Raw genomic sequence first — 11093 nt, 5'->3', positions numbered from 1 at the left:
TTTCATGCTTTTGCCTTCGTAGTATAGAGACGATTGAAAGTTGACTAAATTCTTGAATCTGATCACTATCATGTTGCTTGCTGAAAAGCGCAACAATGCCCCTGACAAAAGTTCGTCAAGTGCACCCTACCGGCTTGAAGACACTTCGAAGTAAAACGTTGAGTGCTTCACGAAGCCCAAATCGTCGAAATTGGCATATCGGCAGCGGCATGGGTAGGAAGCCTATCCTGCGAACAATGGTAAAATCAGGACCCACCAAGTGGGAAAAATCACAGCCATGAGCGTGATTCCTTAGCTCCTAAGACATAAAACTTCAAGAACTAGGGACAGTATCCCTAAACTAAAAATCTCGTTAGCGTGTACGATTTCTTAGTCAACTTGGGAGATTGATTTTGCCCCACGTAATTGATCTTAAGGACACCACCCTGGTCCCTGACCCGAGGCAGCTACAAATTAAGCAGTCGGCCCTCAATAAGTTTTGAGCACCTAAAGAGAGTTGGAGACTGAGGATCAAACAATTCATTTTTCCTCCTATGAATATTTAATTAGCTTAGTTATTATGTACTTACGCAGTCACGTTGAAGATTTAAGTACGACGATCATATCATATTTCTTTTCACTTGTAAGTGAGATGTCTTAAGTTTGAATCTCACACTTGTAAGCGAGAACTATGTACAACATAGAATCCAAGCTTTGGGTTTTCTGTATCTTGTAACCAACACATTTTTAGTCACCATATGGAAAAACACTTGCACAAACCAAGGAACTAACTCAATGTTTCCGGAGATGCGTCCCCAAGATCTTCCTGCATACATACATTGCATATTTGACAATTTAATCGCCGTACATCGGCAACTTCAAAGATGTGCTAGAATCTTGCAGAACAAACCTGTTGCTAAAACACAACGGAGAGCACCCGGTTAACAATAATGCTTAAGACGATAGACGAGAGCATTAGCTGCAATTACAAAAGCAGCCAACCAAATGATGACTCAAGTATGAACCAATTGAATTACCATAAAGGTCACTTGGCTGAAGAGATGCGCTGGAGTGATTGAATCCAGCTACTCGAAGGACCTACTTTGTTGCCATGTCTATGGCCAGTGTTTGTAGCTTCAGTGGGCATATGAGGTTTCGTGGGGTTCCTTCTTGAGGCGCCGGAAAATGAAGTAGACGGAGGAGGGTATGCTTCATTCGCAATCTAAAAGGGGAAATTTTTATCCATGAGTTATATTCGGAACTAAATTTTGAACAATGTAACAGAGTAATGATAAATTCCATTTTATCTCAGTTTTTATTTGACAGTAATATGACTTACGCTCTTTTCAAGAGGATTGCTATAACTTAAATTCCTGCCTGTTGTTGGAGATTTAAATTGCATGCGGACACCAGAACCAGTGGGATTGCTTGATCTAATTCGATCTGTGGCCTCAGCTGGGTATGGAGCACTAGCACCACTTGCCACTGACAATTAACAAGGAAAATGTAATTTATTTAAAGCAACTGATATTGTATAGTTACATTAACCTCATATCTCCCATATATTGTCACGAGCAGTCAGTTATAAGATATGCAAAAGTCTATATGGAAGATCTAACCTTGATGACTATCTACACGTGCTGGCATTGCATGACTGCTGCTTCCTCCAGGAACCGGCTGAACATGTGGAGTTTCAGATTAGAAGTGCAGCAGTAACCCAATGTTCAAAGAGTCATACAACTAAAAAAATCTGAAAAGACTGAACAGCAATTGCACTTACGGAACCAGTCTTTTGTGACTGCTGGTACTTTATGATGGTCCAATCAAATACATAATCAAATTCATATCCTGCCATTTGGCAAACATCCAGACTATTGAATCCACATCAAAATAAAGCTCTAAAATGCTCAGAGAAGCATATGACATACATAGTTCATACATAACATACTTTATCATATGGGAATTTTAGGTAAATGGGAGATCAGATCAAACATATGTAAGTACATTGACTTCAAGCTAAGAGGGCCTATACAATGTGAAGAACTTATTTAGAACAAATGAAAGCACAAGAAAGTTTGAACACCACTACCTTCACGAGAAAACAAATCACGGAATAGGCGTTTCAAGAATCCGTAATCAGGTCGCTGATCAAATGTCAGTGAATGGCAGTAATGGAAATACGACGCGAACTCCACCGGGTGAGATTTGCATAGAACCTTTAGAAGACAGCAGTCAGACCAGTTGACACCAGATACAAATTTCAAAGTGCACATAGTACTTGACACACACCTCAATAGGGGTTGATAACTTCTTCTCACAAATTTTATCATATTTCTGCTTTTTTGTGTCAGCTTTTAAACCCTGCCACGGAAGGCTATAAGCAGGAAAAAGAAAATCATCAGGGGACAAGGCGGAAGAAAAATAAGATGGCATGAGCAATATATTATCGGGTCCTTTCTGACTGTATAAGTTTTTCAATTCCCTTCTACAAATTAAAAGTAAAAAATGGGTGTAAACAGACTATGTACCTTCCTCTGAGAAAATACAAAAGAACATATCCAAGAGACTCCAAATCATCCCGCCGACTTTGCTCTAAGAACAAAACAATAAATAAGGTTAATGAGTTGTGCCAACAGATTACAAGGTTCTAACACCGAGTAGCTTACCAATTCCAAGATGAGTATTGCAGCTTGCATAACGTGCAGTTCCTGTTAAGTTCTTATTCTCCCTGTATGAGGCAAGTGTTAACAATAGGAATATAAACCAGTACAATACTAAAAAGGTTGCATTTTATATTTCAATTGTTCCTCGAGCGTTTCAGCAGACAGAGAAGAAAATGAGAGATTGTCTTGATACGAAACTGGAAATACCTGTATGGGATGTGACGATTTGTTGTCGCGTCTCGATATCTTTTTGCAAGACCAAAATCAATTATGTAAACCTAATGAGATAAATGAAAAGAAGAGATTGATGACAATATAAACTGAAATACATCTTAAATGAAAAAAAAAGAAGACAGAGAAGATGCATCACCTGATTTGCTTTTCGACCAAGACCCATGAGGAAATTATCAGGTTTTATGTCTCTGTGTAGAAAACCTTTCGAGTGCGCAAACTCTATCCTCGTAATCTTGAATTAAAGAATCAAAAGAAAGAAATAATTATCAATTGATACGAGCACACATAAACATCGTATCATTCAGCGATACGAAGAATACAAATTACAAAAGTGAAAATAAATTTCATCACGAAAAATTGAAACTTTCAAAAGGAAAATAAGCTGAAAATAGTAAGGTGGCAACGCAGATTAATGATATGCCAATGAATGTAACGCATGAGCTGCGCTGTGTAAGCTCTACTTAAAATCCGTCACAATGTATTACCATTTGATCGGCTAGCATTAAGGCAGTCTTGAGTGAAAACTTTCTCCCACAATACACAAACAAATCCTCAAGACTCGGTCCCAGCAAATCGAGAACCAGCACATTGTCCTCGCCGTTAATTCCCGACCATTTTATGTTCGGAATACCGCCTAAACATTTACACACACACTCAATTAACAAAACAGTAATGCTCACAGAACACTAAACCAACATGTACTAAGAAAAAGTATACGTATTCGGAAACGTATACACCACGTACTTCCTCCTTGAAGGATTTTGTATAATTTCGCCTCGTAAAGCAGCTGCGGATGCTTTGTTTTACTGTTCTCCTGCATTTACCAGAAATTAAAATAAACTTAATCGCTTAAATTAACTAGTAATTAAACTAAAAAAATGCTTCTTCACTAATTAAGTACGTAAAAACTTCAAATTTGCTGACAATTGAACTGCATAAACATAAATCAAGTTTTAAAAAATCGGTAATTCCTACTGAAAATTGAAAAAAAAAAAAAAAACAGAGAGAGATAATAAGGAGCTTACAATCTTAACGGCGACGATCTCGAACGTATCGGTGTGGGTAGCTGCAGACGAAATTCAAATAATTTACAGAGATCAGCCACTGTTACTACGATCAACGGCTCAGATTCAAACCACAGCACTCACCTAGGAAGATTTCGCCGAACGATCCGCTGCCGATCTTGCGGCCGAGCTTGTACTTTCCGCCGATGACCCGCTCCATGCCCGATTCCCCCGGATCGGATCAGTCAACTCATAGAACTTCGGATTTTGGATCCGATTCGAAAACCCGAGAAATCGAGAAAAATCGAAAATTCAATATTCGAAAAATGGATTTTTATACGTTGGAACTGAGAAACTCAAGCCACACAGAGGCGAAGGCCCGACCAACAAGAGACAGATAGGTTCAGTCGTGGGGAGGATAAAGAGCGAAAGTAGAAGGGTAGTTTCGGAACTTTGAATTGTGGAGCCGTTGACTTGTTGACTTTGTACAGATTTATGTCGTAACGGATGAGGGTTCGGGGATTTGGTTTTTTGATTAAGGGTATTCTTGTCAACTAAGTTGCTTTACCGCCAAATGCGTCGGTGTCAGTTCCGTAAATAACGTGGTGGATGGCGGGTAAATGTGGGATTGAGGCCACGTGATACCCGCGCAGGTTTTGTTCCTCTGCTAGCGTTTAGTACGCTTTTGAAATGCGCGCTTTTCGGATGTACTTTTTCATGCCGGTTTGGGGCTTTGTTGTGATGGAAGCGTGGGTTTATGGGAGAAACACAGAAAGCGTCTGCAGGGGATTGCAGTTCAGCGCCGTCAAGGTCTTGTTTTACTGCCGAGTAGATTTGTTCACGTCAAAATCCGGCTCCACAACATGCAATAATAGTTGAGTTGGATTACAATGCTACCCTTGATTATGATTGGGGATACGAAGTGTGATGTAATCAGGGGAATAAAATTGTTTTGGTCAGCAAAAAATCTTTGAAACTAAAGTGCTTTGATTTGCGTTCACCTTTAATTTTAATTTAACAGAAAATTAAAATTTCTCATTTTTAAATAGCTAAATAAACTTAAGACAATGTTTGTTAACAAAAGTAAAGTATTTATGAGTAAAAATGTTTCCGATAGGATTAATTAGTTCTAAGTGGTATTTTTCTTTTACTATACGTAGTGTTCTCAAGTTCGACTCACATAAATAGTATTAAAATATTACGTTTATACTAAGTTCGATACTTAATTAGTGACTGATCATTGTGTAGTGCAATCTAATACTTATTATATTTTAACGGTAAAATATAATATCCTTGTATTAAAAATAGGAAACTTTAATGAAAAACTCCTGGTATTGTTCACTTTAATGAAAAACTATATTTTTACACTAAAAAGTCAATCATGATACTATTCACTTTACCCTTTATTTTGTCCTTATCGTTAAAACTCAAAGTTTTCTAGCATTTTTCATTAGTTTTTCTTTAAAAATAAGGACGGATTCATGACACTACTTTTCTTAAATATTTACATAGGTTTTCGTGGAGCTTAACTTCATAATGTATTTTAATGATCCGAACTGTCTATCTTTTAGGTATTTCCTCAAATATCATATCTACCAAAAATTAGCCAAATCTGAAAATCATATAATTAGATTAAGGGTTGGGTTTCTTTGTAGAAACATATTCGTCTATTTTTTTCACTATAAAAAAATGTCTATGGTTTTAGATCACCCAAATTTGAAATCATATGATTAGATTAAGGGTTGGTTTCTCTATAGAAATGTATTCATCTATTTTCTTTACTATAAATGAATGTCTGAATGGTTTTAGATTTGCCTAATTTTGTGTAAGAATGATATATGATAATGTTCTAAAAGATAGATGATTTGAATCATTAAAATATATTACAGAATAGGTTTTACAAAAATATGTGTAAAAAGTTATGTAAAAAAAAAAAAGTAATGCCACAAATTCACCTCATTAAAAATAAAATGCTTGATAGAGGTGCTTAGTAAAAATTGTTACATGTATAAGTTCTAAAACAACCGAAAGACCGAATTATTCAATACGCCATGGTTTTGCTCTATTTAGTACCGAATCTTACATCTCGTTTGATAAGCGGGATGATATTATGGGCTGGTTTGATATTGTTGTACTTTGAAAAAAAACTGTTTTCGTTGTTCTGTGAGAATAAGCAGCAGAGTGTTTGATAAACTTTTTTGTAAAAGTTTTTTTGAAAAAAAAAAAAAAAAGCAGTATTATAGTGTTTGGTAAACTTTTATGTAAAATAGATGTGAAAAAAGCCGATTTTTCAAAATTGGGTTTTACAGCTTCTTGTTTTTGGTTATTTTTCACCCAAAACTGTGAAAAAAAGCTAAAACTGAATGTTTACCAAACACAAAAACAGCTCCCAACTTTTTTCAGAATTATCTCAATACCAAGCCAAACCTATGTCTTAGGGATATAATTAGCTTGACATGGGCATACAAGACATAATTTCTAACTCATGATTATATATTAGATAATTCACTCTATTATGAATTCAAAATTTTCATTATTTTTTTTTTAATCAATTTTAATTAATTACAACTTATCTCATGGTCCTGTAAAACAGGGGCTGGATGTCATGTAGCTGCAACACAAAGCACAGACACACAGACAGATCAGATCAACGCCGATGATCGGAGAGGTCGAGAAGATGGTCGGAGTTGGCCTCGTTTGGGGCGCCACCAACGCCCTAATGCGCCGCGGCGCTCTCCTCTGGCACCAAGCCCTCAAATCCTCCTCTGCCCAGGCCCAGCCCGGCCCAATCCACCACAAGCTTCTTGCCTCCTTGATGAGCTGGCTCAAGCTCCTCGCAATCTGGCAGTACACAGTCCCCTTCTTCGTCAACCTCTCCGCCTCCGCCACTTTCTTCGCCATACTCAGCCACACTCCGATCTCGCTTGCGGTACCCGTCACCAATGCGACTACCTTCGCCGCCACCGCCGTGTTTGGCTTGCTCTTGGGGGAGCAGACCCACCTCGGTCTCGCTATGTTCGGTACGGCTTTGATTGTTTTGGGCATTTGGCTTTGTATCAATTAATCGGATTTTCAAGTTTTGTATAAATTCTATGCGTAGATCAGCTTGTTTCGTTCGATTACTGAATGCTTGAGTGTTTGGCTGCTGAGAAAATGATGGAAAATCCAGAGGAAAATTGTCATTTTAGTAATACTTGATTTTTCTCTGAAATTTTATTGATCAGAGGAACTGAAAAAGTAAGAGAATGAGACAAATGTGAATGATTGATTAACAATTTGAATTGCAAATTTTACTTATTGGGTTCATTTACTCTATGTTTCGGTTTGTATACATTTTAGGCTTATTTTTTTATATACCCGTATAACTCGATTTTAATCTCACTTTTCCTCTTGTAACTCAAGCTTCGTGTTGCCGGAATTGTCTATCTGTTAAATATCCGTTAAAATTACTTACGTTGCATTAGCATGCTTGATTTGTTTGATTAAAATCGAGTTCCGGGGCATAGTTAGCTTGATTTGTTTGGTTATTGATGTTTGAGTGTTTGGCTTCTGAGAAAAGAACGGAAAATCAAGAGGGCTTGATTTGTTTGGTTATTGATGTTTGAGTGTTTGGCTGCTGAGAAAAGAATGGAAAATCGAGAGGGCTTGATTTGTTTGGTTATTGATGTTTGAGTGTTTGGCTGCTGAGAAAAGAATGGAAAATCAATAGGGCTTGCTTTGTTTGGTTATTGATGTTTTGAGTGTTTGGCTGCTGAGAAAAGAATGGAAGATCAAGAGCAATTTGGTCATTTAATTGATACTTCTTTGTCTCAGAAAGTTGATCGCTTTATAGATCAGTGTAGCTGGAACACAAGTAAAAGAATGATACAAATGTGAGTGAATCATTAAAAAATAACAAAAATGGTAAATCTGTTTGAATTACAGCAGAATACAACATAATTGAAAAATCGAAACACAAAAAAACCACAACGAAATTTAATTGGCAGTCGTGAACGGGAAGAGGAAAGCCAATTAAGGCTGCAGAATCAGTCGTCTGGTTGAAACGGGATTCGGGTTTCTTTCTGTAGCTTGATTGCTTAGCCTTAAATCAGAATTGTTGTTTAGAACATTCAGATGGCATCTTTCCATTGAATCGTTTTGTGTCTTTGCAGTAGTCATAGATCATGTGGTTATGCCTGACCCACTGCAGCTGGCCGAGCTTACTGCTGTTCAGCTGGCTGTATATAGGGGAGGTCCACCAGTTAGCCCGGGAAGTGGCGGCACATGCACTAATGCTGGCGGCTCCATCCCACTTGCAGGCTCTTGCCCTGAAGTTTTTGAACCCGGCTGTGAAGGGTGCACCGGTCCAGTTTATCTTCTCTAGCCCACCTCTAGTTGCCCAGTTATCAGCATTCCATAAGCTGGAGTAAACCCTCATCCCTTGCTTGTTGGGGTAGGCAATCCCCTGGTTCTCGTAGTTTCGGAAAACACGAATGGGCAAACTATCGACGTACCACCTGAAATCATAAAAGTGGATTGAAGTTTACAAGTTGTTTGGTTGCACGACTCGTAGAACAAAAGATGATTCCTTTTCACCCTGTTAAGATTGAAAGCAAAGTTAGCTTACACAATTTCAGTAGGGTTCCAATGTATGGTGTAGTTGTGGAAATCAGCGGTCGGGTCAAACCAGAGGTAAAATTGCTGCTCTTTGGTTCCATTTCCTTGTGTATATATGTTTGTGTGGACAATGTAAGGTTGTCCAGAAACGTTCCCTAGGAATTCAAAATCTATCTCATCGTGTTTGGGTCCTGTTGACGATAGCTGCACAAATTCGAGTATGAACAAATTAGCACGCGTTAGTTTACTATGTATCTCGCTCGGGTTTTTTCCGTGTTTTTAGCTTGCTTCAGGTAGTGACTTACATAGTAGGCGGTCACTATCCCGGCGGAATTCCCAGGTACCAACTTAATCAGCATCTCGATGCTTCCGAATAAGAAACCTCTCTTTGACATTGCAGCAGACCCTGCAAAGCAAAGGCAGTATTGACGTAGTCTGGTTAGAGGAGACATTTCATCGATGGATACTATTCTACGAACATATTAGTTAGAATTCTAGTGCAAAACATGATTAATGCCACATCAGGGATGGACTAACGCGTTATAAACAAACTAATTAATCGTCTAATCCAAGTTCTTACAGATGCACACACGTAGATCACAAGAAATCGAAAGAGTTAGAAGTAGTTGTAACCTGAAGTTTGATCGAGCACGAGCTTAAGATTCTCGCCTTGAATCGTAGCGTGTTGGGTACCCCAGGTGAGGTACATGCTCTTCGAAGCTTTTGCATCGGCTAAATTTCGATGGAACGCAGTGATGCACAGAGCTACCAGAAATGCTTGCAAAACTAGTGCCATTTCAACTTCTTCAGTCCCAACTAAATTTTCCTCTTTTTCTAGGACAACAATTTGTTTGTCGAAACGGGATGCGTCTTGCTCAATTTGGATTGTTGATGGCTTTATATAACTTTCTATTTTGCAGTGTGCAAAATATTCTCTCCTACCACTACGGCATAGCTTTTGACATTCCTATTTTAGAAAAAAAAAAAGCGCGTTGAAGCATGCTCCTCAAAACTTACAAATTATACTGCAAATAATTTATTTATTTATTTTTATTCAAGCGATGTTCTAATATAATTTTACCAAAGAGGGGAATTCGAACTTGGATATAGAGGAGAGCACATTGTTGAACTATTTTAGCAGGATGTACAAAGTTCAAGATTTTGAAAAAGAAAGTAGATGTGGTGGTAGAGTTTGATGGAAGAATGAACAATGTTTTTTTTGTTTATGTCGTATGTTTGAATTTAATGTTTAGTGGAAAGAGGAGAAGAAGTTTTAGACACAATTAATACTTAGATATATTTAGGTGTAAAATTAGTCCACAAGGCATCCATTGAATGGAAAAGGCAAGTGAGAAAAGGCAAATGGGGAAGGTAACTAACATTCCTCTTTCTCATATATCTATAATGTAAAAATTAACATAAAATTAAAGACTCAATGATTACAAACGCTAAAATTATTGATTAATAAGTTGAATGCTAATTTTTTTTTTTGAACAAACTATACAATCTACATTAAAATGGAGGAGAGTGGGCTTAGTTTCACAATGAGCTAGCAATAATGCGGTTCAAATTCGTTTTTGGCGAGAAAATCGAATCTAAGATCTCTCATTTACAAATAAAAATAAATACCATTAAACCGTAATACTGAGTGAGAACTTGAATGCTAATTATTTGTTCATTGCCAATATGTTCGTGGGGTCGTGGTGCAAATGTCATAGATGTTGTAAGGGTAGGAGAGAACGGGTGTCATTAGCTGGGACGCGGTGCGATTATGAATTTACGGGAAAATAGTGCCTGGACTTATGCAAGTATAGCTACTAGCTAGTGTGGACTGCTGGGCTGGCCAGCTGTGAAATGACGAGTTCATGATTTGCTTGGCCGGACGTGCACCCCTGCAGAGAGGTTTTCGTACAAAGTTCTCAACTATATATATGTATGGTGCTTCCAAGGTTGGTTCAAAGAGTTCAATCAAATAGTTCCCTCTAGTCGGGTTGAGCCTGCATTAACCTAACGGCTTTGGCGCCCGTTGTGAGCGGCAAAAGAAAGATGATTCGAATGTGAAACCTCTTTCAGCATTTTAATTGCCATATCCATTTTCTCAAACTATTATGTCAAATGTCATCAACTCTTTTTTTCTTTTCGGTTATAATCTAAGGGTAATCTATATTTTAGTTTCCACGCAATCGAATTAATCATTCACATTAATCAGGGATGAGCAAAATAAATGTAGATACTAGCAGTAATGCGACCCATTAAAATTGATAGTTAAGAATACATGTTTATCAGTTAGGGTTATATGTACCCGTTTAACCTTAATAGACAAAAGTGCTACTCTTACCACATAGTTGTACCATTATTTGTACTATCTCTCTAATAAAGATGAGGCCCACATGCATTGACTTGTTTTACCTCTATTAAAGAGATTATACAAATAGGTGGTGACTGGTGAGTGTAGCACTACCTATTTGGGAGCGGAACTTCCCGAAGTAGTTTTTGATATTTTGTTTGAGGATAGCTGTACTATTTAACTTTTTTGGTGTGAAACACTCTTTTTCCCTTTATCTGGGTTGAAATTTCTAACAATTTTTATTTATTTATCAAGGTCCATTGTTAGCAC

At 37.6% G+C, this 11093-nt stretch overlaps 3 protein-coding genes across 4 annotated transcripts; 1 reads left to right on the top strand and 2 right to left on the bottom strand.

The window, feature by feature from the left end:
- Positions 1-578: 578 nt before the first annotated feature.
- On the bottom strand, positions 579-4283 carry LOC103943874 (casein kinase 1-like protein 3). Of its 2 annotated transcripts, none has more exons than XM_009354235.3 (15): positions 4025-4283; positions 3902-3942; positions 3621-3690; positions 3362-3510; positions 3013-3108; positions 2850-2920; positions 2646-2707; positions 2508-2571; positions 2269-2353; positions 2069-2195; positions 1760-1827; positions 1599-1656; positions 1319-1464; positions 1017-1201; positions 579-895 (listed from the first exon to the last, which is right to left on the bottom strand). In XM_009354235.3, the coding sequence occupies exons 1-14, from the start codon at positions 4098-4100 to the stop codon at positions 1025-1027; spliced, it is 1290 nt and encodes a 429-aa protein (XP_009352510.2). In that variant the 5' UTR covers positions 4101-4283; the 3' UTR covers positions 579-895; positions 1017-1024. The 2 variants fall into 2 exon arrangements, with proteins under 2 accessions (XP_009352510.2, XP_009352511.2); XM_009354236.3 differs by having other exon boundaries at positions 579-889.
- A 2184-nt stretch (positions 4284-6467) lies between these two features.
- Positions 6468-7186, top strand: LOC103943873 (transmembrane protein 234 homolog). Its single transcript, XM_018646643.2, has one exon. It carries the CDS (start codon positions 6537-6539, stop codon positions 6942-6944), a length of 408 nt encoding a protein of 135 aa, XP_018502159.2. The 5' UTR covers positions 6468-6536; the 3' UTR covers positions 6945-7186.
- LOC103944023 (probable xyloglucan endotransglucosylase/hydrolase protein 26) lies at positions 7097-9359 on the bottom strand. The gene is made up of 4 exons (XM_009354415.3): positions 9110-9359; positions 8782-8882; positions 8487-8680; positions 7097-8376 (listed from the first exon to the last, which is right to left on the bottom strand). Exons 1-4 carry the CDS (start codon positions 9270-9272, stop codon positions 7968-7970), a joined length of 867 nt encoding a protein of 288 aa, XP_009352690.2. The 5' UTR covers positions 9273-9359; the 3' UTR covers positions 7097-7967.
- Between the last annotated feature and the right edge of the window lie 1734 nt (positions 9360-11093).

This window comes from the organism of the source record quoted next, unplaced genomic scaffold, assembly GCF_019419815.1.
Source record: "Pyrus x bretschneideri cultivar Hongxiangsu unplaced genomic scaffold, Pyrus_bretschneideri_v1 Contig1, whole genome shotgun sequence".
NCBI lineage: Eukaryota > Viridiplantae > Streptophyta > Magnoliopsida > Rosales > Rosaceae > Pyrus > Pyrus x bretschneideri.
Note: the sequence above shows the minus strand (reverse complement) of the source record. Positions and strands in the feature narration are given on the sequence as shown.